At 37.4% G+C, this 27,411-nt stretch overlaps 1 protein-coding gene across 1 annotated transcript; it reads left to right on the plus strand.

The window, feature by feature from the left end:
• The first annotated feature begins 237 nt into the window (after positions 1-237).
• LOC120635811 (transmembrane protein 26) lies at positions 238-26,904 on the plus strand. Its single transcript, XM_039906973.1, has 9 exons — positions 238-440; positions 7,847-7,965; positions 8,493-8,648; positions 11,405-11,582; positions 14,592-14,751; positions 15,202-15,338; positions 16,063-16,173; positions 25,317-25,412; positions 26,534-26,904. The coding sequence occupies exons 1-9, from the start codon at positions 238-240 to the stop codon at positions 26,613-26,615; spliced, it is 1,242 nt and encodes a 413-aa protein (XP_039762907.1). The 3' UTR covers positions 26,616-26,904.
• The last annotated feature ends 507 nt before the right edge of the window (positions 26,905-27,411 follow it).

Genomic DNA, 27,411 nt, shown 5'->3' on the forward strand with positions numbered 1-27,411 from the left:
TATAATAAAAAAAACTACTTCAAAATAATGATATATTTTACGTATCCCGAGAAAAATATTTACAGAAGATGAATAACATTTCAATTTAATCGCATTCAAAGAAAAAAATTGTTAATTAGAAAACAAAAATCCCGTAAATAAAATCTATATAAACAAACTCTAAATCAAAATTCTTTAACAAAAATGTTAATCACCAATTAAGTATTCCAAATACAAACCAAAACAAAAAAAAACAAAATGGCGAACATAGGTAAAATTCTCGCTACTATTAAAGCGGTGATAACAAGGCTGGTTTTCGCTTGCCACGGCATCATGGCTATATGGCAGGTGACATATTTCAAAAATAACAACGAATTCTGGTATCTTGCGTCTCCAATCCTCCTGCTAGTATTCGAGGGAGTCTTCACTCTGACCATCAAGGAGAACCAGGAGTGGAAGTGGTGAGTCTTCTTCATTCAATCAATATATAATAATATAATAACTCAATATGTAGAGTAAATTGTGTTACTGTGCCTTGTAAACATAAAATCAAAATTTATATTCAAGGTTTAAGGATTAGTGAAATAAATAGGACAATATAAATTATCAAAAAAATTATTTTTGATTTAAATATGAAGAAAATCAAAGTTATTAAAATATGAAAAATTTTGTGCCTTAAAATAAAAATAATTAATGTTAAATAAGTAATTTATACCAATAAATGAAAAATAAAGTATATGTATTTTGTAATATCTATTATATAATATTCGAATAGGCCTGTTATAAAACAGACATTTATTTATTTATTTAGTAACGCATCCCGTGAAGACATTACAGTTGCCCAATTCGTCTACCCTGGGCTATTAAAAGAATTTAACAATAACAAGTAATAATTACAAGAAATAAAATAAAAATAAAACCTAAAAAATAAGCTATATAAAATTAATAATTAAAAAAATACAAAAATAATAACAATAACCTCAAATTCAAAAATAATAAAAACAAAACATTCAAACATATATCTTATATCTTTAAACGAGCAATTCTTGTATATATATATTCATTATTATATATAATTGGAATCTCGGAATCTGCTCCAACGATTTTCATGAAATTTAGTATACCGGGGGTTTCGGGTGCAATAAATCGATATAGCTAGGATTCATTTTTAGAAAATTTCATTTTATTTGTTTTTTTAACCGATTTGGTGCAGATGAAGTTGCACGGGTCAGCTAGTTATTATTATCCATTTTATTTAGTAGTACCATAAATTTAAAAGTAGCTTCATGAGTAGTCAGGTGTTTTCATCCACTCCCGTCAATCCGTCAATAAGTAATAATTACAAAATATTAAATAAAAATAAAACCTAAAAAATAAGCCATATAAAATTAATATTTAAAAAAATACAAAAATAATAAAATCACACATCCAGGCCACTTCGTCAATGGTAGGTGCGGCTGCTTCCAGTGCCGAGCAGGCCAAGAGGCGTAAATATGAAAACCTGGATAGCAGCTTCATTTTTGTGCCTTTTGGAGTAGAGACTTCGGGACCGTGGGGTCCGGAGGCAAGAGCCCTTTTCAAAGAATTATCAAAAAGGGTTATCGAGTCTACCGGTGAGCCTAGAGCGGGCAGTTACCTTGGCCAACGAATTAGTTTGGCCAGTTACCTTGGCCAACGAATTAGTTTGGCCGTCCAAAGGGGCAATGCTGCCAGCATCTTAGGAACTGTGCCTCGCTGCGGTGGTTTCGAGGACGTTTTAGATTTTATTTAGTTTTTAAATAGTTTATTTTAGGTTATAGTTATGTATTAATAAAAATTATATTTTAGAGTTAAAAGATAAAATCTGTTGTAATTAATTGAGAAATTTACAACATATATAACTTTGTTCTAACCAAAATAATAACAATAACCTCAAATTCAAAAATAATAAAAACAAAACATTCAAACATATATCTTATATCTTTAAACGAGCAATTCTTGTATATATATATTCATTATTATATATAATTGGAATCTCGGAATCTGCTCCAACGATTTTCATGAAATTTAGTATACAGGGGGTTTCGGGGGCGATAAATCGATATAGCTAGGATTCATTTTTAGAAAATTTCATTTTATTTGTTTTTTTAACCGATTTGGTGCAGATGAAGTTGCACGGGTCAGCTTGTTATTATTATCCATTTTATTTAGTAGTACCATAAATTTAAAAGTAGCTTGATGAGTGGTCAGGTGTTTTCATCCACTCCCGTCAATCCGTCAATCAATCAATCAGAAAAATTCAAATCATTTACGTAACCCATGCTTTAAACTTTATAATAATAACTTCAGGTCAGGTGATTTCATTTGCTCTGGTCAATCCATCAATCAATGAATTAGAAAAATATTTATCTGTATTAATATATCGCAGGGCGGTTGCGTATCAATTCTTTTAAATTCAAATTCAAATTCAAAATTTCTTTATTCATGTAGGCCTATCACAGGCACTTATGAAGCGTTCATACATATTTGTTTACATAATTGTAACGGGATGGTGATAACTTCGTTCGCCAACTTAAATCTAAAGCTACGAGGGTACCAAACGCGCCCTGGTCTAAGAAGAGCCCACAACAAACTTAGCCGGGTAAATTTATTTTTTTGTTATCACCATCTTCCAGTAAATTTAAATTAAGCTATGAAGCTAGAGCAATTCACACCCAAGCTTTTTTATCGTTTAAATAATCCTTAATGTTATAATAGGATTTTTCTGTAAGCTTACGTTTTATATAAACTTTGAACTTATTGAGAGACAACTCAAAGATTTCATTTGGTAATTTGTTATAAAATAATATACAATTGCCCTTGAATGAATTTGCAATTTTGTGTAGCCTAGTAAACTGCACAACGAGTTTATTTTTGCTTCTAATATTTATATTGTTACAGTGCATTTTCTTTTTAAATTTTGATATATTTTTATGGACAAAACTTTACTTACTAACCGCGAAATTCATAACAAATCTTAATTCTCTGTAACTAACATTGTAAACGCGAAAGTGTATTGGTGAGTGATCAGAAGAGTTATTTCATTCTCATCAATCAATCTTAAATAGTTTTTTTTGTCCTTCCTTCTAGCCCTAAGTCATAACACAATCAACTTGATTTTTGGCCTGGAATTAGATTGAAGGGTGGAGAGTAGCATAGGCTACTCTTTATCCCGGGAAAACCAACGATTCCCATGGCAATCGTAAAAAACTGTAAAAATGTCAATACACACATCGCCAACTAGCCCCAAAGTAGGCGTAGCTTGTGTTACGGGCACTAAGTTGTTAGTTAGGACGTGAAGGCTGGACAAACAAACTTTCGCATTAATAATATTAGTTGGTACTTGGGAGGGGATTGCACGGTTTTCCACCCACTAAAATACCTATTTAGTGTTCTCAGAATTCGTTATCTATGACACTAATGGTGCTTCCGGGATGCGTCATGTCTACACACCCCTAATTTAGGGGTGTCACCACTTAGCTCAGCGATGTAAAACAACGAATGACAATTGACGATATAATAGTAGATTATGAATCTAGTTTTGTAACATTGTATTTTACATTCGAGGCGGTATTAGGCTAAAAGCGAATGCGCTAAGAGAGCCGAGAGTGTAACAAGTAATGTAACTATATAAATAAATAAATAAAAATCATTTATTCACACAATTTTATAATCGTGACAGAAATCATAGCCTAGTACGATGTTTGGTTGAATCCCTGATACCTAAACTGAGTAAAAACTCGTACTATATGTATAGTATGTAGGGCGGGCAGCCCTAACTACGGTCTTGGACCCAGCGGAGGGGATGGCAAGCTAGGCATCTTGTCGAGAGGACCCCACCAAGCTCGGCACACAAGAGTTGCGGCTTGGGCAGGAATGAGCACGGCGTCCATAATTCAGTTGGCTACCAAGTCTAGCCATCTGAAAGGGACGTACGTGAAGAAGTTCAAGGAGGCGGCCTAGGAGCTCCAGGCCATAGTGGAGGCCCTCACTACACGGAACGACAACACCCCTTCCGCTCTTAGCCGTGTAGGTGTGGGCTGTGCACCTAATGCTCTCCCTACTCAATAGGGGGACAGTCCACACCTGTGTCCGCGCGCAGGGTGGTTCCAACGTGAACCTGTCTTTTGCCTCCCCTTAGGTTGCGACAGAGTTGCCAACTGGAGGGTGGCGGACGGGGTGGAGACCCTGTCAGATCATAATTATATCCGATTTGAGTTCTCAACGTACCTGGTTGTCGTGATGGCACCACCACAGGGTCCGAATCGTTTCCCTTGTTGGTGTCTCACCCAAATGGTCCGGGAGTGAGTCGAAGAGGCCTCAATTGTTAGGTGGTAGGCCTATCCCAGAACTGAGAGAGACCCCAGAGTGGGAGAACAGGGGGAACGGTTGCGTGTAAGTCTGCGCCTCTTCAATGCCGCGGGCCCGTGGATGGCGCCGCTATAAACGGGTGTACTGGTGGTCGGATGAAATCACGGTCCTGCGCACCGCCATTCACCGAGCCCGCAGGGACTATGTTCGGTGCCGTAGGCGGAATGGTCTGGACAGAGTTCTGGAGGAGCAGCTAAGGGAGGCTTATCGCCAGGCTAATATGGCCCTTTAGCTGGCAACAAACGGAGCCAAGGAGCAGGCCCGGGAACTGCTGGCGGGCATTAGTAGAGACCACGACGTCCTTATCGCATTGCAAGAAAGAAGCTCCGTAACCAGGGGCCTCCGGCAACCCAGACCCTCCAGCCGGAGTTCTTAAGCGTGTCGTCGAGGGTCTCTTCCCAGAGGATCCGTACCGCTGGTCGATAGAGGTTCTGTCCCGCTGGTTACCAAGGAAACGGACGAAGCCTTTGGCCGCCTCCGGTCCAATAAGACGGCACCTGGACCAGACGGCATCCCGGGGCGGGTCATATACATGACCCGGGAGATACTCGAGGCAAGACTCCGGGAGCTGTTCAACCGGGGTCTACTGGCTGGACCGTTCCCCAAGTCTTGGAAGGATCGTTAGTCTTGCTCAACAAGATCGGAAAGGTCTTTGAGAAGATCCTTGCTCGTTGGGCATCTGGAAACTGTTGGTGCAGGGCTCTCCGTGGAGGAGTAAGGCTTCAGGGCGGGTCGCTCGACCATTGACGCCTAGGAGTCGTTGAAGGCCCTCACGCATAATTCAGTTGCCAGGGGGGACGTCATTCTCGCCGTCTCCTTGGACGTCACGAATGCCTTCAACAGACTCTTCTTGAGGCGCTCCGGTACCATGGAGTGCTTCCATATCTCAGGAGACTGTTGGAGTCATACAAACAGTCGTGGGGGGCAACGAGACTGGCGGAAGGTGCTCAACGGGGTCCCGCAGGGGTCGGTTCTGGGGCCGGTGTTGTGGAACATCGGTTTCGATTGGCTCCTGCAGGATCCTATGCTGGCTATGTGGATTGTGGTTATGCTATGTGGATGACACTCTCATCACGGCGCGTGGGAGCAAATTCTCGGAGGCGTTCCGCCTGGCCACGGTGGGTACGTCCCTAGTGGTAAGGAGGATCCAGGCCTTGGGACTAATGGTTTCGGTTCCTAAAACCGAGGCCCTCCTTTTCCATGGCCCACGCAGAGGTCCTCAACGAGGTGCCCGTCACCGTCACATCACCGTCCAGGGTGTTCAGGTGGAAATAAAGGCCCAGATAATCCCCCGTAGATACCATTGCGTACCTTCGGCAAGCGCGCCGGGGCATTAAAGTTGCATGCGACCGCGATCCTTTGACGCCCCAACTTGGGCGCAGGCGGCTCCGCTGGGTTTTAGTGGGTATTCTGGCTGATGCTTAACCAGCCAGCGAGTCCCACATACCGTGCTGGAGGCTGCACAGTTCTGACTGCACAGCCTCCGGCAGGGATGCTTAAACGCATTGCCCAGCGTCAAAAAAAAAAAAGGTACGTTAGGATAGCGACCTTGCACTGGTTAATGCAGCGTTGGTAGACCCCCGACGAGGGGTACGGATGAGATCAAGTCGCAGGAAGCTGCTGACTACAAAAGACGAATGTCCAGCAGTTGACGTCCATTGGTTGACATCATGGTGCTGATGATGATTATATAAAAACAAATATATTTAAAATTTGCTCACAATAAAATGCAGGAGTCGAGGTGTTATGTTATACCCAACAATTATGTTAGTACTCAAATGTCAGGAACGGTTGACATTTCGGGGTGTTTTGTGAAAGACAAGCCGAGCGGAACGTGGTACTGTGACAAAGTTAATTTTGCCGGATTAACCCTGAAAATTACCTACTAGCGAAAGTTTGTAGATTAGGTAGGTAACTAGGAATTTTCTAGTTGGTTTTTTCTAATTAGTTAGGGGGCGTTTCTAAAATACGTGAGATGTTTAAGGGGGGAGGGGGTCGATTCAAAGCTCATCTAATCTTACGTTGGAGAGAGGGGGGAGCTCGGCAAATATCAAGCCATTTTTTTGTTAAATTTTTATCATACTTTAAATTAAACTCTCAGCAATATTGATTACTAGTCTTAACTTGTGTCGTATATAAAAGCACGAGTCGAGTATTTGAATAAAGAAATATTTGACTTTGACTTTGACATGCAAAAGTAAAATCAAGTGACTCTTGTCACTAAATATTGGGTACGCGTCGCGTAGCATGGGTACTATGCACGCGTCGGTCTTTTATCTTCTTATCTTCAATAGGGTTGTCATAAGTAAACACTTAGAATGTTTTGAATTAGTTTGTATGGAAAAATTAATCTTTCTTTTTTATCTTTTTCTTTTTCGTGACAATCATTAGGGTTATCTCTACCTTGGACACCGCTGCTCTAAATAATGATTTGGTGCTCTTTCCAAACAGGCCTTCTTCTGCCTGCCACTTTACCTTGTACGATAAGCTGAAGAAGTTCATACTTTTTGGTGTTCCGCATCACATGACCAAAATATTCTATTTTTTTATTTTTATTTATAAGAGTACCTCTGGAACCTTACCCATTCCCTGCAATACAGTGCTATTCCATACACGATCTGTCCAAGATATTCTTAACATACGTCTGTACTGTGCATCTCGAACGCTTCGAGTTTCCTGGACATGGTCTCTGTAAGTCCAAGCTTCTACGCCATATAGGAGTACAGAGAACACATAACACCGCGCTATGCGTTTTCGAAGAGCAATGCTTAGGTTTCGGTCACAAAGAACTCTTTTCAGTCTAGAAAAGGCGTTATGTGCTTGCTCTATTCTGCAGCGTACTTCAAAAATAAATATATTAAATAAACTACGACAATTAACACATCTAGTCCCAAAGTAAGCGTAGCTTGTGTTATGGGTACTAAGATAACTGATGAATTATTTTTATGAATAATATAAATAAATACTTATCAATCAATCCTAACCGTATTCGGTCACAGCGACTGTTTCGGATTCCGGCTGAGAGCGCCGCTGGTGGGCCCTTAGATGACTCGCATAACCTGATTTTGTGCTAAACGTGCGGCTGCATTCGCTACACGTCAACACACCGGCAATGTAGTTATATGATAAGGCCGCTGGTTGTCGGGCCTTTAGCTCATCACGTTTAGCATCAAGCGCCTTAAGTCGCCTCAACTCAAACTTCGTCACGTTCGTGTTTACTAAGCGCCGCCAATGTGAGCGGTCTTTCGTAAAGGTGAATGAAATAAATACTTATAATATACTGAAAAACATTCATATTCATGACACAAATATAGTCCACAGCAATAGACAGTCAAAAAAATATGATTCTTTTGATTTAACATTTTTACAGGGTGATTCCTTGTTTCCTATGTTTATGCACCCTTCATCAGCATTTCGTATTCCCGTTACACGTAACATAACTCATGGAAGTTTATTCTGTATACAATTTGGTCCCCAGGTTCTGTCCGTCGGTCTTCATCTACTTGGGGTTGGTAGTGCCGGCTATATGGCTGCTTGAATTGCACAAGGTGGATATGCGACTGCAGAAGAAGTCGAACATAACACATATAGAGGTAAGTATGTCAATCAGTCACAAATGAATGCATGAGCGAGATGATGACAGTTACAGATGAATGAATGAATGAGCTGATGAACGATGTTTGTAATGGTTAAGTTCAAAGTTGATTCAAAACGTTAGCTTTTAGAAGAATACTATTATAATATTAAGGAAGGTACGTGAATGATAAAAAAACATCATAATTTAATATTTAGTGTCACAGGCTAAATAATAAATATTACGCTATGACGTAGTTCCCATACGTATGGACCGATGTTAATTATCTTCTTTTCATTGTGTTATTACTATTTTAGAAAAAAAAATGGCGGATATACAGTACTAAGTTACTATATCACATTAGTTAACTTAAACCTCAAGCAAGTAGGGTTTCAAGCGAAAAGTTGAAGCCCACAACAAACGTAGCTGAGTTTATTTTTGTTATCACTATCAGTTAGTATGACATATGATGATTTTTTTTTAATTACTCAGTGCATTCAGTTCTTGGTTATAGTATATGTAGTCTGAAGTATATTTGCCCCACAGCCAGAAATATCCTTGGCTGGTGCCACAAAGATCCCCACGGACATGTGGGTGACGCTGATCGAGCAGTTCCTGATGCTGACCCTGATCGTGGGTCGGTGGCTGCTGCCCAAGGGTGACCTCACCAGGGATCAGCTCAGTCAACTTCTCCTGGTTTATATTGGTGAGGCCTTAAAAAATACTTATGTGCACGATTATCGAGTAGGAGCTTGACTTCACTTTCGGGGGTCGACTCCGAATCCCAGCACCCACCTTTAACTTCTAAGTTATGTGCGTTTTAAGTTATTAAAATATCACTTGCTTCATCGGTAAAGGAAAACAAACTTCTAAGTTATGTGCGTTTTAAGTTATTAAAATATCACTTGCTTCATCGGTAAAGGAAAACATCATGAGGAAAGGTCTTGAATAAGATATGAATATGGGGTTTCATATCATACAAGACCTAGTGGTACCTAAAGTGGATCTACTACTTTTCATATCTTACCCCCTCTTCATTGTGGGAGGAGACCCGTGCTCCGTAGTGGGCCGGCATGTGATGGTGATGACGATGCATCTATTTTGACAAGGCAACTCAAAAAACCGAACTTGTCTATGGTCCTTGCCACAAGGTGTTGTATTTTGTGTTTGTATTAATACATCTTTCAAATGGATTTAAGGTGGATGTTGTTTGGATGGATGTAATTTTATTAAAAACAACTAATACATGTTGGTTTGCATCTGTCAAGTGTCCGTTTCCGAGTCCCCTTTTACGATTCGCCGAATCGGTGTTGGCGCCTAACGTCGTTAGACATCACTTATGAGTTCGTGAAACGTTTTATAGCACTAGGATTCACCTAAATCACTAGCCAACGCTGACTAAATTGTCCAATAAAAAATATATTGGTCATTAGTAGATGTTAAGACAGTCTCTTTTAAATAAGCTACATTAAAGAATTATATGTCGAGAAACAAAAGGAGACCATTCAGTCGTCTACGGATTGGACATGCTTTTACCCCAGTACATTTGACAAAAATAAGAGTTCGAGGTCATTCTCTGTGTGAGTGTGGCCTGGACCAATTCAAATTCAAATTCATTTATTTCAAGTAGGCCTACTTTATAAGCACTTTTGAAACGTCAAGTATGCATGTTTGTGTGACTCTACCACCGGTTCGGAAAAGAGAATCTACCGAGAAGAGCCGGCAAGAAACTCAGTAGTTGCTCTTTTCCAACATCAACATTTACAATCATTTTGCTATCTTGCGGGAGATGAGAGCGAGGCTGGCTGCTTCCATTCTACCTTGTCATTAAGGAATTCATCAAATGTATAGTAACCTCGCTGTACTAGATGCGTTTTTACACTTTTTTTAAATGTATGCATTGGTAGGTCAAGAATTTCCTTAGGAGTCATGTTGCAAAAGCGTATACTTAACCCCACAAAGGAGTTCTGCACCTTTCGCAGACGATATGCAGATATCACTAATTTATGACCGTTTCTGGTAAGTCGATTGTTAATTTCAGCTTTTGATTTATAAAGAGTAATATTTTGCCTCACAATGACTATATTATTATAAATGTATTGCGAAGCTACGGACGAAGGATCAGTCCACATATCCTTTTTTCCTGCCCGAAATTGTCCTTTCATCTGTATGATATACTTCCTTCTAAAATTCCTCGTTCCTTAAATGTCGAGTGTGTGTTAATGTCAGTGTATAGTCGGTATGTTAAATATCTATGTAAATTTATTAAAATGAACAAATTAAAACTTTAAGTTTTATATTATGGATATAAATTTTTAATTTTATTTCATCTTCAAATTATTGTTAAATTCATGCGTACTTAGTTCATTTCACTAACAACTACTATTGCAGGACGAAGTTGTGAAATAGACATTTCTTTTAATTTACTGACCACTCTAGTTCGTGCCTTTTCCAAGCTATTTGAGACTGGCAAAGTACATTGTGCTGTTTTGGCACTACGAAAAGCCATAAATCAAAAGAAGTAGAAGAAAAGGAGACCATAGACTTTTTAGCGAAATTAAAATGTTATCCAAAAAAGTTTTATTGTGCTTTGTTTTTACATATCCGGTCACTTTTCGTCTGCACTGAATAGCTAGTTTAACTTACTTTACAGGTGGCTTAAAAACAAGAATGACTGTAACTATCAATTACGTATTTAATTCACCAATATTATAAATAATCTTTAACTATTCCAATTCTAACGAAACGAATGTATGAAATAAAAGTTACCAAATAAAAATTAAACCCTCAACATTTTTAAACATAAAGGAAACCCCATATTCATATCTTACAACGTTAAAGCGTATTACAACTTATTAACTTCTTCAATTTTCCCGTCATACTTCTGTCTATACTCTTCTGTACCTCTATTTTCCCCGCCATTTTATATGACCTTCCTTTTCTCCTCCTTTTGCTCTGGGTTCCTGTCATTTTGAATTCCGAAGCCAACTTATACCGACCACAGATTGTGCATAATTTTGACCTGTCTGAACGAAGATACCTTTTTATCTTAAACCAAATGTACATACAAAGGTAGATTTGCTAGCAAACATGGCCCACGTTCTTACAGTTAAAACAGAGGTCGTCAAAATCGGATTATCATCCGATGCTAGTGATAACAAAGGAGATTTATGGCAGACCAGTGACATTGCTTGTCGGGCTACGTAAGGTCAAATTAGGACCACAGTTCCGTCATCGATTAGGTTTCTGGCTTACAGCATTGGTTCAAGGTAAACCTATACATAGACGTAACCCCATATTCATATATTACAACGTTTAATCGTTTTAGTATCTATAGGATTATTAGTTAGTTAGTTATTCATAAAAATATTCAAAAGTCATGTTAGTACCCACAACACACGCTTACTTTGGGGCTAGATGGCGATGTGTGCATTGTCTTAGTATATTTATTTATTTATATAGGTACCGCAGCTGACATCATAGAATTCTTCGACTCGTTCAAAGATGAGAAGGTTGCGACCGAGAAGGTCCTTGTACTCCTGACCCTCGCCATATGGTCGTGGTCCCTCATGCAGTTCACCGTGGTCCTGACAGCCACCAAGTCCAGGAAATCCAGAGGAACCGCAAATAGGTCTGACATGTACGTATGTCGATGCACGCATGCTCATGCACGTCACTCACATTGGCGTAACTCAAAGTAACAGTATAAAAAAAAAAAAAAAACCGACATTTGTATTAAATTTCATACCTACTATATAAAAATTTATAAATTTTAGTTTCAATCTAGCTTCCTGTATCGATAAAAAAGCTATGGTGTGAACTATTGCTCTAACCAGGTTGCTCTTCTAATAATTTTAAATGACAATGTGAGATGGTGATAGCAAAAAAAAAAATACGCGGCTAGTTTTGTTGTGGGCGTGCTTAGACCAGGACGCGTTTGTAACCCCCTTAGTTTTAGGTTTACAAAAATGGTTATCGCCATCATCCCACTACCGTGTAATTCTCATGTAATGTACGCATCAAAAGTGCCAGCTATGCCAGGAAAACAAACAGTTCCCACGGGATTTGTAAATAAACCATAATAATCTTGAGCAAGTCTATTAACATCACCAATTGCGATACGTCTCTTAGATAAGTAGATCGTGCGACGCGACGGGCGGCGGTAGAATGAAAAAAGCGTATATGTGACAAATTAACTTAACAGATGTTGTACGTACGCGGACAAAGACACGGGGAACTGCTAGTACAAATGAGGATTGGGTAGGAGCTCGACTTCACTTTTGGAGGCCGAGTTTCGAATCCCAGCACGCACCTAACATTTCTAAGTTATGTGCGTTTTAAGTAATTAAAATATCACTTGCTTCAACGGTGAAGGAAAACATCGTGAGGAAAACTTCATGACTGAGAGTTTTCCATGATGTTCTCAAAGGCGTGAGGATTCCATCGATCCGCACTGGGCCAACCTGGCCTACAGACTTAACTCATTCTCATTGTAATAGGAGACCCGTGTTCCGTAGATGGCCGGGTTGTTTTGAAGGAGAAAAAACAGGTTTCATCATATGGTATGAAACAGTATTACTTAACCCCCTTCTGAGTTACGCCACACTAACAAGAGTGGTACACATGCTTTGTAGCTTCGTTTTGCCGACAGACTCCGCTCATTTTGAATAACTCACCTCACACACTCTTCTAACACAGGTTCTTTCATACAACGGTTGCCTGTAACAGATTGTTGCAGCAATGAGGCCGCCTTTTTCATTTTTTATTTCGTGTTATTTGTATTCCTTTATGTTTTGCGTGCAACAAAGTGTTTCTTCTTCTTCTCACAAATATCTTTTCTATGTCTATTTGGTATTTAATAAGTTTAAAGAAAACAAACAGTTCGATCAGGATGAGTTTCAACACTCTAATGCTTTTTTCTCAGAGAGTAAATAATATATGTATGTATAGTAGAGTTATATGTTTTATTTTTTTAAAAATTCTCTTGAAATACGAAGTTGAAAAAAACATTAAAAATTTCGGTTTCACTTTAACTATTTTTTAATGAAACTAAATTTTTTTATACATTAGTAGGTATTGTATATGTAATGTATATATTTAGCACAATTTGGGTATTGCGCTATCCCGTTTTATGTAATATGTTTCTTCAACCAAGAATTGTCTGGAGGAGATCGCTTCAAGCGATAAGGCCTCCTTGGTGGATATGTGTATTATCGTTTTTTTTGTTAACCTGGCTTTCTATTTGTATGTGCAATAAAGACTTTTTCTTTAAGTTCTTCTTCTTTTTGAGAAAGTAAAAAAAAATTTGTAATATGTTAAACCATGTTTGGAGTACCATGGTATTTTGATACCCGGCGTTGTTTGTACGGGATTCAGAAGTAATAAACCCCATAAATCCCGTAACCTAAATCTGAAGCGATAATCTTGTTTCATAGGTATGTCTTGTTTCAAAATTGAATACAATCTACCAAAAGAGATGTACCTATATAGTTTTTTCCGGATTTACAGAATTCAAAGAAATTTTAAGTCTTAAACTTTTACCGTCGATTTTGCGTAACAGCCAGAAAACAAATTCTTTGTTTTTAATTTTGTTTTTTAGTATATTTGTTGGTATTATGTTAAATCATTAATTTAAAATACTTGCTAAACTATAATTTAAAGCACATTTATAAGTATTAAAAAAATACATCTGTAAAATTTGTGTTCTGTTCCATACGTTAAAAGGAATCGATATTTTACTAGGTTTGTACCTAGTAAAATATTTATTATATTACTTGAATCAATATGTTTTTTGATTTTCTAAAATCTCCTAAAAGCCCTTTATTTTAGCTAAAATCTACCGATTTTGGATACAAATTACCGATTATTGGTGCAAACCTACAGATTCTGGCATCAAGGATTTTACTCATTTTCTTTCAAAAAAGCTATCACACTTATATTGTTTTGGCAACACTTTTTCATCGCCACCATCGCAATGTTGCCTGTTCAACTTTTTTTTACACGATACACTCATCAAAAGTTTGCCATAATCTTAATAATTTTCACTTGCTTTTAGGACCTATTAATCATTCTACCATAGAAAAAAAGACGTCGTGACATCCAAAAGTGCTTTTTTCTTCTACGTTTCTCGGTGTTGTGCTTTTTTTCTCTACTATCTGTACTTATGTGACATTTACAATCAAAGTGTATTCATTCAATATTTCATATTATATACTTAGTTTGTTTTTTAATATTCACTTCCTACCACTGTTATTTTTTTTTCTTTTTAGCCTCAAGCTCTAAGGGTTTAAAGAAACGTCCGATTCATCTCTTTTTTTAGTTCAACTATTGTAATTTGTAATCCGTGGTATGGTTTTGTATGGTTAGTTCTTTTCTTACATATTTTCCTTAGTTTTAGTGTAAACAATGTTTTAAAAATATCAAAAATTAAAAATAAAAAACATTATGACTATATCATAAAAAAAAAATTAAATTAATACACTTGTTTTATGAAATAAGTAGGGATTTATAAAGCGGATGGACACCTCGAATGTTGATGCGATGCTTCGAAATTACTGTATCGCTTAATAAGACGCTTATCTTGACACTGTGATATAAAAAGGGGGTGGGACGCCTCGTTTCATTGTCGGTGACTTTGTTTTGTCGACAGGAACACAAGCCGCGCGTGTTGTTGCTCCATAGAAGTGTGCGCAATTATCATGAACATAGCTCTGCAGGATGCTCCGTTTTTGGCTTTCCGCCTTCTTATTATCGCGCATTACAAAATAATTAATTATATGAACATATTCTTCACTTGCAAGAACACTTTGGTAAGTGGATATTTAATACAGAATTGTTTTTTAATTATTAAATTTTTGAATAATATTAATTATTAATCCTGGCTATATAAAAAAACGTAAGACAAAAATGGGTTTTAAAAACACTGAAACATGGCTGTGCGGAGATATACCTTTGCCTTTTCATGTGAAAAAGAAAAAAGAAGCAAAACATTGTTGCAGGCTTTAATTATACAACTGAATGGGCTGTATGGTCAATGATCTTTGCCTGTCCCGAAGAGGCTTAACATAAAACCACAGCGTTGTTGTTGAAATTTAAACTAGACAATGGATAATCTTAGTAATTTTCTGGAGAGGTTCTTTTTGTAAATTTCCGTTCACGCGTTATTTTTTTAAAATTTGAATATGTTCGCGCGAAGAATCAATTATTCGTCCAGTAGTTTGGCGGCGAGACATTTCGAATCTTTATGTTTTTCTGTGCAGGTGATATTACTACAAATATACCGCCTATATGTGTTACATTTGGAGACGGTAGACGAAGGGAACACCGGCGGATCGGTTTACAGAAAAAGGCGCAAACAGAAGCCGGGCGAGAAGAAAGAGCGAGACAAAAAACGCAGGCAAGTTTTAATTGAAATAAAAGTGTGCAAAAAGTAGCATTCATTTTAGAGATTTTTAAACGTAGTCTCGCCTCGTAGGTGTCTTTTAATCTTTTAATCTTGGATACATTTTTTTTTTATCGCACCTATAAGTACATAACATTGACGGCCGATTGGCGCAGTTTGCAGCGACCCTGCTTTCTGAGTCCAAGGCCGTGGGTTCGATTCCCACTACTGGAAAATGTTTGTGTGATGAGCATGAATATTTTTCAGTGCCTGGGTGTTTATATTTATATTCTAAGTATTTTAGTATATTATTCATTATAATATTCATCAGTCATCTTAGTACCCATAACACAAGCTACGCTTACTTTGGGGCTAGATGGAGATGTGTGTATTGTCGTAGTATATTTATTTATTATTTATTTATTATAACATAATATATACATAAGTCAATAATATTTGCATTAAATAGCATAAATAAAAACAAATTTATATAAATTTTAATTTTAAAAATCAGCTTTCAATATAGTGTCTATTATTCTACTGGTCAAACTCTTTCATTTGATACCGATATTGAGGAATTTTTGGAAAAAATGTAATTTGCCATTTTGTGTGTAGTGTAGTGGTAAAAGTGCATTTTTACCTACACTTTGCAATCTTTGCCGAAATTTTTTATATGCATTTTAAAAACAAGTCTTAGGTAAATTGTAGTTGGTTTTATTTTTGTTAATGTATCATACAGGGATCCCAAAACAAAGAAGCAAAAGCGACGGCCCGAAATTGGTGAAACTTCGATATCTGTGATAAGCGATCCGAGAAGACAAGATAGAGTCGATGGCGGCAGTCGTATACGGTAAGTTATTATAGCTTTCTATTTCGCTTTACCTACTTACATGTTAGCGGTGATAGCCTAATGATTATAACGTCAGCATCCCTCTCGGAGGGACCAAGATCGAGTCCCAGCACGAACCTTTTAAGTTTTCGGAGCTATGTACGTTTTTAATTTAAGGAATTTAAAACATCACTTGCTTAAACGGTGAAGGATTCCTGCACGGCTCAGAGTCCCCTATAATATCCTCCAAGTCTAATAATCCTTGGCAAGAAACTTGGCCACTTGGCTGGGTTACAGAAACCGTTTTATCATCGTCGACTCATTACTCCTCTCAGAATGAGAGAGATTTTATAACAGTCTGCTGTCGGAGTGTACTACCTGGCCTTCTGCGCCACCCTGCAAAAAAAAAAATTTGGAAAATCCAAAAGTGCACGACTCATAATGCTCATTTAACTATTAAATATTGAAAAAAGAAAAAAAAAAAAATTTAAAACAGCTGTACTAGGAAAGTGATGCACAGGCGCCCCTGGTGGAATAAAATGTACATAATATCTATAGATATAGATATATCACCATCCATGTTAATTTTACATGGATAAATATAGATATACAGTCTTGCAGTTTTCGTTTTTTATTAATTGCAATTAAACTACACTGAATTAATTAATCATTCGCATTCAGTGACCTACAATCGTCGATTAGAATTTTTTTTTTTTAAATTTAACTCGAATAACGGACAGGAAAATTTTTTGACCTATTTTGGTGTTTTTTTCCAATTCTATTGCAGTAAATCAATTTTTTTAAAGTATGGAATTAATCTCCATTAAATTATCTCGACAATAGTATGCAAAATATCTTGATTCCGTGAACTAACAAGGCTATAATAATAAAAATAGCCGCCGAAATGAGGCGAAAAAAATGTTTCGATCGTAAAGCACTCTCTGATGCTTCGCATCATGAGTCGTGCAAAATTTAATTTCACTAGAAAATTTTCGGACTTTTTCTGAAAATTTTCCGAGTGTCCAAATATCCTTACAAATTTTTCACATTAGCGTGTGCTCTTCACCGGACTGCACGACACACGCACGCGCGAGAGCGGCGCGCACGCGAATTCCGCACGTTTTAGACGGTCGAAAAAGACATATTTTTTGAACCGAGGCTTCATAGCCCTACATAACTGCCATATTTCGAGTGATAATTTGGCTGCTAAGCATACTCACCGCCTCTCCTGGTCGAAGTTATATAAGAGTCCGCTGTCGAGGTGTGGTTCCTGGCCTGTCGAAAAGAATGAGAAGGGTTCAGGCCGTAGTCTTCCACTTTGGCCAAGTGCGAATTGGTAGACTTCACCGCCGTTGAGGACATATGGAGAACTCTCAGGCATGCAAGTTTCCTCACGATGTCTGTGATATTTAAATTAGAAACGCACGTAACTCCGGAAAGTGCGTGCTGGGGCTCGAACACTGTCTCCATGAAAAGAAAGCCGAAGCGTTACCCACTGAGCTATTACCGCTTCAAAAAGCTCCACAAACCTTCAAAAGCTACCTAAATAATGATGTTTATAATGAAGTTTATATATCCTTAGTACTTTGTGAGATATAGTATCCAAACTAAGATACTACGTGTTCATTCTACGGTGTTACGTATACATTATTGTATATCTACAGGTCATCCCGAATTGTATGCCCTCAAGTCGTTTGCCGCACCCTTTACTATAGGGATGGGCGATTTAAAACCAAGTCATCGATATATCGACACTTTTATAACAATAAATATTGTTAAAGGTCTAATATCTACACAATATGTTACAAGTAAATGACATGTTTTTTTTGTTTAAAAAAATATTTATCGACAACTAGCTGCGCCTGGTATAATTGAATAATTCTGTACTCGTTATTATTTTAATTGAAATTAAGTGCACATAATTGTTACCGCGGGAAAAACTGCGGGGCGTGGCTAGTATAAATCGAAATATTGGATAGAACCAAGCGATTCCTTAAGGTAACGCTCATCATATACAATGAAAATAAAGCTTTATTTGCTATACTCCGCGGAGAGCAGAAGAAACTGTACTGTGTAATTTATAATTTCTTCAATTTTTATACTCCACACCAAATATATCTTTGGCGATGCGCTCTCTACGCACGGTCCGCTCCGGCTGAGATGTTGACCTTCAAAATTCAAAATTCATTTATTTCAAGTAGGCCTAATACAAGCACTTTTGAAACGTCAAGTCTGTCTGTTTGTAGTGATTCTACCACCGGTTCGGAAGCCAGATTCTACCGAGAAGAAGCCGGCAAGAAACTCAGCAGTTGCTCTTTTCCAACACCAACAATTTACATTTTGCATTTTAACATTCATTTTTCTATCTTGTGAGAGCTGAAAGCGGAGCCGGATGCTTCCAAGCAACCTTGTCATTAAAAAATTCATCAATTGTATAGTAACCTCGCTGTAATAAATGTGTTTTAACAAATTCTTTAAACCTTTGCATTGGCAGGTCCAAAATCACCTTAGGAATCATATTATAAAAGCGTATACTCAATCCCACAAATGATCCCTGTACCTTACGCAGACGATATGCAGACGACACTAATTTATGACCATTTCTTGTAAGTCGACTGTTTATGTCCACTTTTTGTTTATAAAGACTAATATGTTGTCTTACAAATACTATATTGTTATAAATATATTGTGAAGCTACAGTAAGTATGCCTATTTCTTTAAACTTCTCACGGAGGGATTCGCATGGTTTAAGTTTATATATTGACCGTACAGCTCTTTTCTGCAATATAAATATAGTTTCGATATCAGCTGCTTTACCCCATAACAAGATTCCATAGGACATAACACTATGAAAGTACGCAAAATAAACTAGCCTAGCTATTTCAACGTCAGTAATCTGTCTAATTTTTCTGACTGCGTAGGCAGCCGAGCTTAGTTTACCCGCTAGTGAATCTATATGGGCACCCCACTGTAGCTTATTATCCAAGGTCACGCCCAGAAAAACTGTGGAAGTCTCTATTTTTAGTGATTCACCATTTATCATTCACATCATACTGTTAAAGAAAACAATTGTTACAACTTAAGAATTGTTCGTCCCCTGAGGATTCTCCGGTGTCAGAGCGGACCGTGCGTAGAGAGCGCATCGCCAAAGAATATTTGGTGTGGAGTATAAAAATTGAAGAAATTTCAAACTACACCGTACAGTTTCTCCTGTTTTCCGCGGAGTTACAGCAAATAAAGCCTCATTGTTTTTTTTTTAGTTCGCAAAACTGACAATCAACTGCTTACTATAATATAGGACTATTTGGCATGTATTTTCATTGTATGTGATGAAATCCTTAAGGTAACGCTTCTGTCCAATGTTTCGATTTATACTAGCCATGCGAAACGTGCGTAGAGAGTATATTGCCGAAGATTCCAATTCATTTATTCTAATGGCCTTGGTGGCTACGGTCTAGACCCTATTCCTTCCGAGAACAGAGCCGTCCCTGTATTGGACCGGTAATAAATTGTTCATGATGATGTAATTAGAAATTTACCTGTGGCAATGGTACCACCAAAAAAACACATGGCTTATATTTTACAAATAAAAAATCCCTCCCCTTTGACTAAGTTGTTAATATGCTTTTAAAAATCCTTTCTAAAAATTTACGATTTGTCGGTTACGCCAATTCGGCGCGGTAAAAGATTGATTTAACCACCCTCTTAAATTGACCCCCCATTTAGGTATTAAATACACGATCGGTAATTAAGTAGATATATCGATATATCGATCGAGTCGCAACAGAAATTCACATTCAGTGAAAATTACAAATCTCTATCTAATACGGTTCTCGAGATATAGCCCACTGAAAGGCATCTTCGTCATCATCATCGTCATATCAACCAACTACAGGGCACGGTCTCCTCCCACAATGAGAAGGGGTTAAGGACGGCTTTAAGCGTGGTGGACTACGGAGTCCACCACGCCGGCCCAGTGGACTTCACACACCTTTGAGAACATTAAAGAGAACTCTATGGTATGCAGATTTCCTCACGACGTTTTCCTTCACCAAACAAGAGATATTTTAATAGCTTAATCGCACATAACTTAGTAAATGTGTTAAAGAAAGTTGCAATAGTTAACATCGTTATCACAACACTTCGTTTAATTAGCGATTAGTTAATAGTTAGTTAAGTTATAGGCGCGTGCTGGCTAACTCGGCGCCCAACGAAAGTAAAGTTGAAGTACCCGCTGGAGTAGAAACTGGGCTAGCTCGAAGACATACCGACGTATGCGGACAGCGGAGGCAACGATAAAATAAGGAATATCGATAAAGAGTTCAGGGTACATCACTAGGTGCAGTCAGTCGTAACCCCAGTTCAAGGTGACTGGGCAGCTACCCCCCAATGCCTATACCTTATAAGTCATTTAGGATTTTGTAAATAAAGTAAACTTTACCGATAGCTATTTATGCAACTGTGATGTAATCTTATGATATATCTTTAAACGAGCAATTCTCGTATATATAATTGGAATCTCGGAATCGGCTCCAACGATTTCATGAAATTTAGTATACAGGGGGTTTCGGGGGCGATAAATCGATCTAGCTAGGATTCATTTTTAAGAAAATGTCATTTCATTTGTGTTTACAGGGAATAACCGATTTAGTGCAGACGAAGTTGCACGGGTCAGCTAGTTACTAATTATATAACACTGTTGCCCGCGACTTCGTCTGCGTTTGATTTTGTTTTTAAAGTATTCAGTATCGCTAAGCTTTAAATGAGTATAGTAGTATATATATATAACATGTGACTGCCAATTAATTATAGACAAATAATTTGAAATAAAATAAAATTGCGACTATAATTAAAGATCTAAGCTATCCTATCTCTTAAGTTGGACCAGACTGCTCACGGTGTACCAATTTAATTTTAAATCGGTTGAGTAGTTTAGGAGTCCATTGCGGACAAACATCGTGACAGGAGATTTATATATATTAAGATAGAAAGGAAAGTAAAAGAAAAGTAATGTAATAGTCATTTTATAATTCATTGAAGCACATCTATTATTCGTGTTACACACATTCACACTCTCACTCATTACACACACACACACACACACACACACACACACACATACACACGCACACACACGCACACATGCCCAAACACTCACACACGCACACACACACCCACGCATACACATTATTAAATTTCCGTGTACCTAAATTTACTTTAAAATGCAACTTACAACTTTTACGCATATAACATAATTTTGTTATGGAAGAGCGAAGTCTTTTGATACAGGTGTACTACATCTAAAAGAAGGTTCCAAACTTGCAATCTTGTTAAAACTGTAATTTAATTTTTTTTATGCATTTTAAATTTATAAAATTGATAATTCCTCCAAGTGTAGGTGAAAACACTAATAAAAATTATAATGTGTCATCTCTTGTTTCAAACGTGTCTCATAGTAATATGGACGTTTGAAAAAAGTAGATCGAAACAGCAACTTTTCCTACTAGATGACGCTACAGTCGCTATAAGACTGATGTGAAAGGCATATATTATTTTCGGCATCGACGGTAGGAGAGCCGTATAGTAGCTTAATTGGAGAAAGCGCTCAGGCCGCGATTGCCAGAAAGTCGCAGGTTCAAATCCTGTATGTTCCGAAAAATTGTATATGCATTTTAAATTTATAAATAAACTATTTTATTTTATTTATTTTATTTTGTAGTAAATGCTGTGGACACCTTTAAGTGGCCAATCACACTGATTGTAACAAAATATAACATTTCCTTTTATATGTATTACTAGCTGATGACCGCGATTTCGTTTGCTTGGATTAAGGTTGTTTATTCCCGCGGGAACGCTCCTATTTCCCGGGATAAAAGGTGACCTATGTTCTTTTCCGTGTCAAAGGCTGCACGCATGCCAAATTTCATCCAAATCCGTTTAACTGTTTTTGCGTGATTGAGTACCAAACATCCACACTTTCATATTTATAATATTACTAGCTGTTGCCCGCGACTTCGACTGCGTTTGATTTTTTATTTTAATGTGGCATTCAATTTAGTTGTAGATCTGAAAAAAATATAGTATTCAGTATCGCTAAGCCTTAAATGAGGGGTTTACTGCCGTCCGCTGAGGAGTTCTGTCCTCTATCTCCAACCACAGTTTGGGCAAAATTAAACAAATATTATAACCTCTGTAGTACAAAAATAATTATTTAAATCGGTTATAATTTGTCGGAGTTATGGTGTAAAATCGTCAAACACTCATCCACTCTCCCACAGGAACCGAGCTTAATGTCGGGATAAAAAGTATCCCGTAATACTTCTAACACTGCTAAGAATAATAGTACAAAATTTCATGAGGATCGGTAGTTTTTGCGTGGAAGCGTAACAAACAAACTTACATTGATATAATATTAGTAGGGATAGGGATAGGGATTTTACGTAGTATTAACAGTAAACGAACAAGTTAATAAATAAATAAAAAATAATGATAATAAAGGATTACGTAGACAATAAGAAAGCTTGGGTGTGAATTATTACGCTCTAACCAGATGGTTTTTAATAATTCAATATGGTAACTTCTCGGTAGAATCTGTCTTCCGCACCGGTGGTAGAGTCACTACAAACTGACAGACTTGACGTTTCAAAAGTGCTTGTATTGGGCCTACTTGAGATAAATTAATTTTGAATTTGAATTTTGGTGCGAGAGTCACGTTCGCCCTTGACCGCTAATTAAACGGAGTGTTTTGATAACGATGTTTGTACAGTCCTTAACGAGTGCATTTGTTTACACTGTTGATACAAGTGGACAATGGCAAGCAATTAAGAGTGTCATTAATAAAAGCTATTTTAGTTACATATATAAACTGTGTAGCGCAGTGGGTGGGAGCCCAACTTCAGTTTCGGAGGGCCGAGTTCGAATCAGCACGCACCTGTAACCTCTAAGTTATGTGCGTTTTAAGTGATTAGGATATCACTTGCTTCGACGGTGAAGGAAAACATCGTGAGGAAATCTGCATTCCATAGAGTTCGCCATAACGTTCTCAAAGCCCAGTTGACGGCCCATTGGCGCAGTTTGCAGCTACCCTGCTTTCTGAGTCAAAGACCGTGGGTTAGATTCCTACGACTGGAAAATGTTTGTGTGATGAACATGAATGTTTTTCAGTGTCTGGGTGTTTATCTGTATATTATAAGTATATTATTCGTAAAAATATTCATCAGTCATCGTAGTACCCATAACACAAGCTACGCTTACTTTGGGGCTAGATGGCGATGTGTGTATTGTCGTAGTATATTTATTTATTTATTAAAGGTATGTGAAGTCCACCAATCCGCACTGGGCCAGTGTGGTGGACTATGGCCTTAACCCCTTCTCATTGTGCCCTGTTGTTGGTTGATATGACGATGGTGATGACGAAGATGACTTTCAGTGGGCTATATCTCGAGAACCGTATTAGATAGAGATTTGTAATTTTCACAGAATATGAATTTCTGTTGCCACTTTACGATTAACAACTAAATCAAAGGGAGGTATTTTTGGAGTTTACACCTTAAAAATCGATTTTCATATATAAGGCGCCCGGTATGAAAAAAAATTGAGGAGTCAAATCGACTGATGAATTACCTCTTTACGTTTTCGCTTTGCGACGTTGCATGCCCGGCAACTGTGATGCGCAAACATGCAACGTCGCTTTCGTTTAATTAACTTATTTTTCCTATTTGAGTTACCAAGGAAGCCGAATATTATCTAGGTAAAGAAACAAACACATAAATACATGGGACAGAGTGAGTTTTTTCCTATTCTTGTTACCATGGAAACTAAATAATAAACATTACATTTATCCCAATAGTTCAGATACTCTACATTCACCTCAATCTCTCGTATATTTAATAAGGAATTAACCTGCAAAATATTAAATCAAAATAAGAATATTTATTTTTTCATACAAAGTAATATAAAATGTGCGGTAATTCATTCGAAATTCAGCTTCATGAATAATAGATAATAATAATAATAAATAAATATACTACAACAATACACACATCGCCATCTAGCCCCAAAGTAGGCATAGCTTGTGTTATGGTTACTACGATAGCTGTTGAATATTTTTATGAATATAACACACATAAATACTTATCATATACAGATAAACACCCAGACACTGAAAAACAATCATGCTCATCACACAAACAGTTTCCAGTTGTGGGAATCGAACCCACGGCCTAGGACTTAGAAAGCAGGGTCGCTGCCAACTGCGCCAGTCGGCCGTCAACTGTGAATGTGCCTATACCGATAAATTTGTTAGATTGAATAAGTGACATGAGTCATTTAGTGATTTAGATTTTGTATCTGATGTTAGTGTCTGAATTCTTTCACTGAAATTCTTTGGCAATAGTTTACTCAAAAACTAGTAGCGTTTTGGTACATATATAAGTCTCAGAAACAGTTAAAAATGTATCTCAAGCTCCTGTGAACTAATACTTCGTTTTTATTTAAAAAAAAAAATATAATACGACAATACACACATCGCCATCTAGACCCAATGTTAGCTTCGCTTGTGTTATGGATACTAAAATATAATATGGATTGCAATCAATAACTGTTATCGATGTTTTAATCAATATCAATTTCGATAAGATAGTTGATTCGATTATAATATCGATATTATAATCAATAAAATTATGACATCGATATTGACATCGATTAAGATATCAATTACAGCAATCGATCAAAATTATAGATTAATCGATATCAAAATCGATTACTATAATCGTTATCATAGTTTATTCGATTAAAATATCGATTATAGTTATCGATTACAATATTGAATAGATGTTAAAAATAATATCGATATTATAATCGATATTGTAATAGTAAATTTACGATAAAGATTATTATATAGACAACGATTTTGATGTCGATTATAGAAATCTATTGAGATATCGATATCATAATCGATAACAAAATTGTAATCGATATCTTAATCTATATAGAATAAATTTATTATTACTATATCGATTTATCGCATCTCAGACTGCATCGTCACAAACGAGGTGTGACTGCGGCCAAGGGCTAACTGTATAGTGGAATAATTAAATATATTTTTTGTTCAACGTGTGGCGCTTCAAATTTGAAGATTCCAATTGATAAAGTTTTTTTTTTAGAGCTATCATCCTGACGAATACTGATGAGATAAAGGAGTTAGAGCTATCAAAGTTCTTCAAGGACCAAGTGACAGTTGATAATGAGAAGAAGAAATCGTAAGTATATCAAGAGCCTATAACAGTCCACTGCTGAACTAAAGGCCTCTCCCAGCTTATAACAGTCCACTGCTGGACTAAAGGCCACTCCCAGCTTATAACAGTCCACTGCTGAACTAAAGGCCTCTCCCAGCTTATAACAGGCCACTGCTGGACTAAAGGCCTCTCCCAGCGTATAACAGTCCACTGCTGGACTAAAGGCCTCTCCCAGCTTATAACAGTCCACTGCTGGACTAAAGGCCTCTCCCAGCTTATAACAGTCCACTGCTGGACTAAAGACCTCTGGGCGGACGGGTTGTTGACCGCAGATGGTAGTTATAGCACAAAGGACGCTGCTGCCCTTACATTATCTTAGTCGTACGACACCCGCGGCAAGAGCAGGGGTGACGATAACTGTATTCTGATCATGGCATAGTAATTACTCACACTCAGGTCCATACGCACACACACACACGTGTAAGTATGATTTTAAGTCGCTACGTTAGTTAGGGTGGTCATTTTCTGAAGACAAAACTTCCTCAGCCGCGTTCAGCAATTTTTCTTTGGGGTTATCGTCACAGCTGGCCTCGACGTGCTCGTGATGTGTTAAGCGTTGTATAGCGGTCTGTGTACATTTATACGGCATATATACACTTATTTTTGTATATACCCGACCGTATCATACGCGTGTTTGACTTTTTGATGGGTAAAACCTTGTTATTTCGCGTCTGCGACTGATTTCATTTTTTATATTCCATTGTCCTCCCTCACGCAGCGGCGAGCGCTATGGTTTTAAGTGGGAAGTTCCGGGGTCGATCCCGGCGCTGAGCATTTTGTGAAGTTTATAATTTAATTCAAACTAAAGGTAGACTTTTTATGACTCTAACAATGCCTACCCTTAAGTATCTTATAACTCTTACAGGAGTTTTTTTGATTTTATATCATCTGCCCACGTAGTGCATACCCTGTATGCACGCCACTGCGACACAGACGTACCGCTAAGCGATTTAGCGTTCCGGTACGTGTCGCGTAGATGCTGATTATGAATATGGGTAAATAACTACTTTACCCCTAAACAGTTATCCCATTACCACCTTAGACAGCATATACGTTAGTGGGAAATTTCTATTTTTAAATTGCAGATCAAAAAAGAAACACAAATCGGAATCATCTGAGGAATCTCTTAACAATATTCACCATACCACCGATGATTCGGGAATTTGACATCATCGGGTGCGCAGGGACAGCCCTAAACGCAGTCCCCGCAAGCACAGAGACAAACACGGCGACAGACAAAAAGAGAAGAAGAAGAAACGTCACGAATCAAGTGACAGTTCTGACAGCTCGAGTTGAACCTTCACCTCTTTTGAACGGTTTCTAAATTAGAAAAAAATATGTTGTTTATGGCTACTAAGGCCATAAGCATATCTTTGTGAGGGAGTAATTTTTGGAAGATGATTTGAGGTTTTAAATGAAGTCGCATTAAATGTGGAGTGGTATTTGTATGGGAATAGATCACCTATCACTAATTATTGTTGTTGGATTTAAGATTTGTAATTGGAAAATACTAATTTTTTCTACTAAAAATTCTGCTTTTGTTACTGTTCGCAAAAGCATTTGCATTTATATATTATAAGAGTGTTTGTATATACATACTTTGTATCCGTATTTCCGACGCGAATTAATGTCAGACTGAGCCATAGCAAAGTTTGGCGGGTAGGCACAGCTAGTAGATTTAAAAAATAATTAATAGTGTAATCTAGAATATATTATATCTATTAGAATAAGATTTTACAAATAATTGAAATCGAATAGACCTCGCTAGAAAAGATATAGTTAAAATTTATATTTAGTAGTAATTTGTAGGTTTAAGTCAAACAGTTCTAGCTTACATTATTATTCTGAACGTGAAAATATTGTCTGTGAGAATAGACAAATGATTTGTTTTTATCTTCTACGTCACATACAGAAAACCGTTCGAAAGGATGAGTTTATTAGCTGTGGTAGAGTCACTGCAAAC

This window comes from Pararge aegeria, chromosome 27 (genome assembly GCF_905163445.1).
Source record: "Pararge aegeria chromosome 27, ilParAegt1.1, whole genome shotgun sequence".
In the NCBI taxonomy this organism is placed as follows: domain Eukaryota; kingdom Metazoa; phylum Arthropoda; class Insecta; order Lepidoptera; family Nymphalidae; genus Pararge; species Pararge aegeria.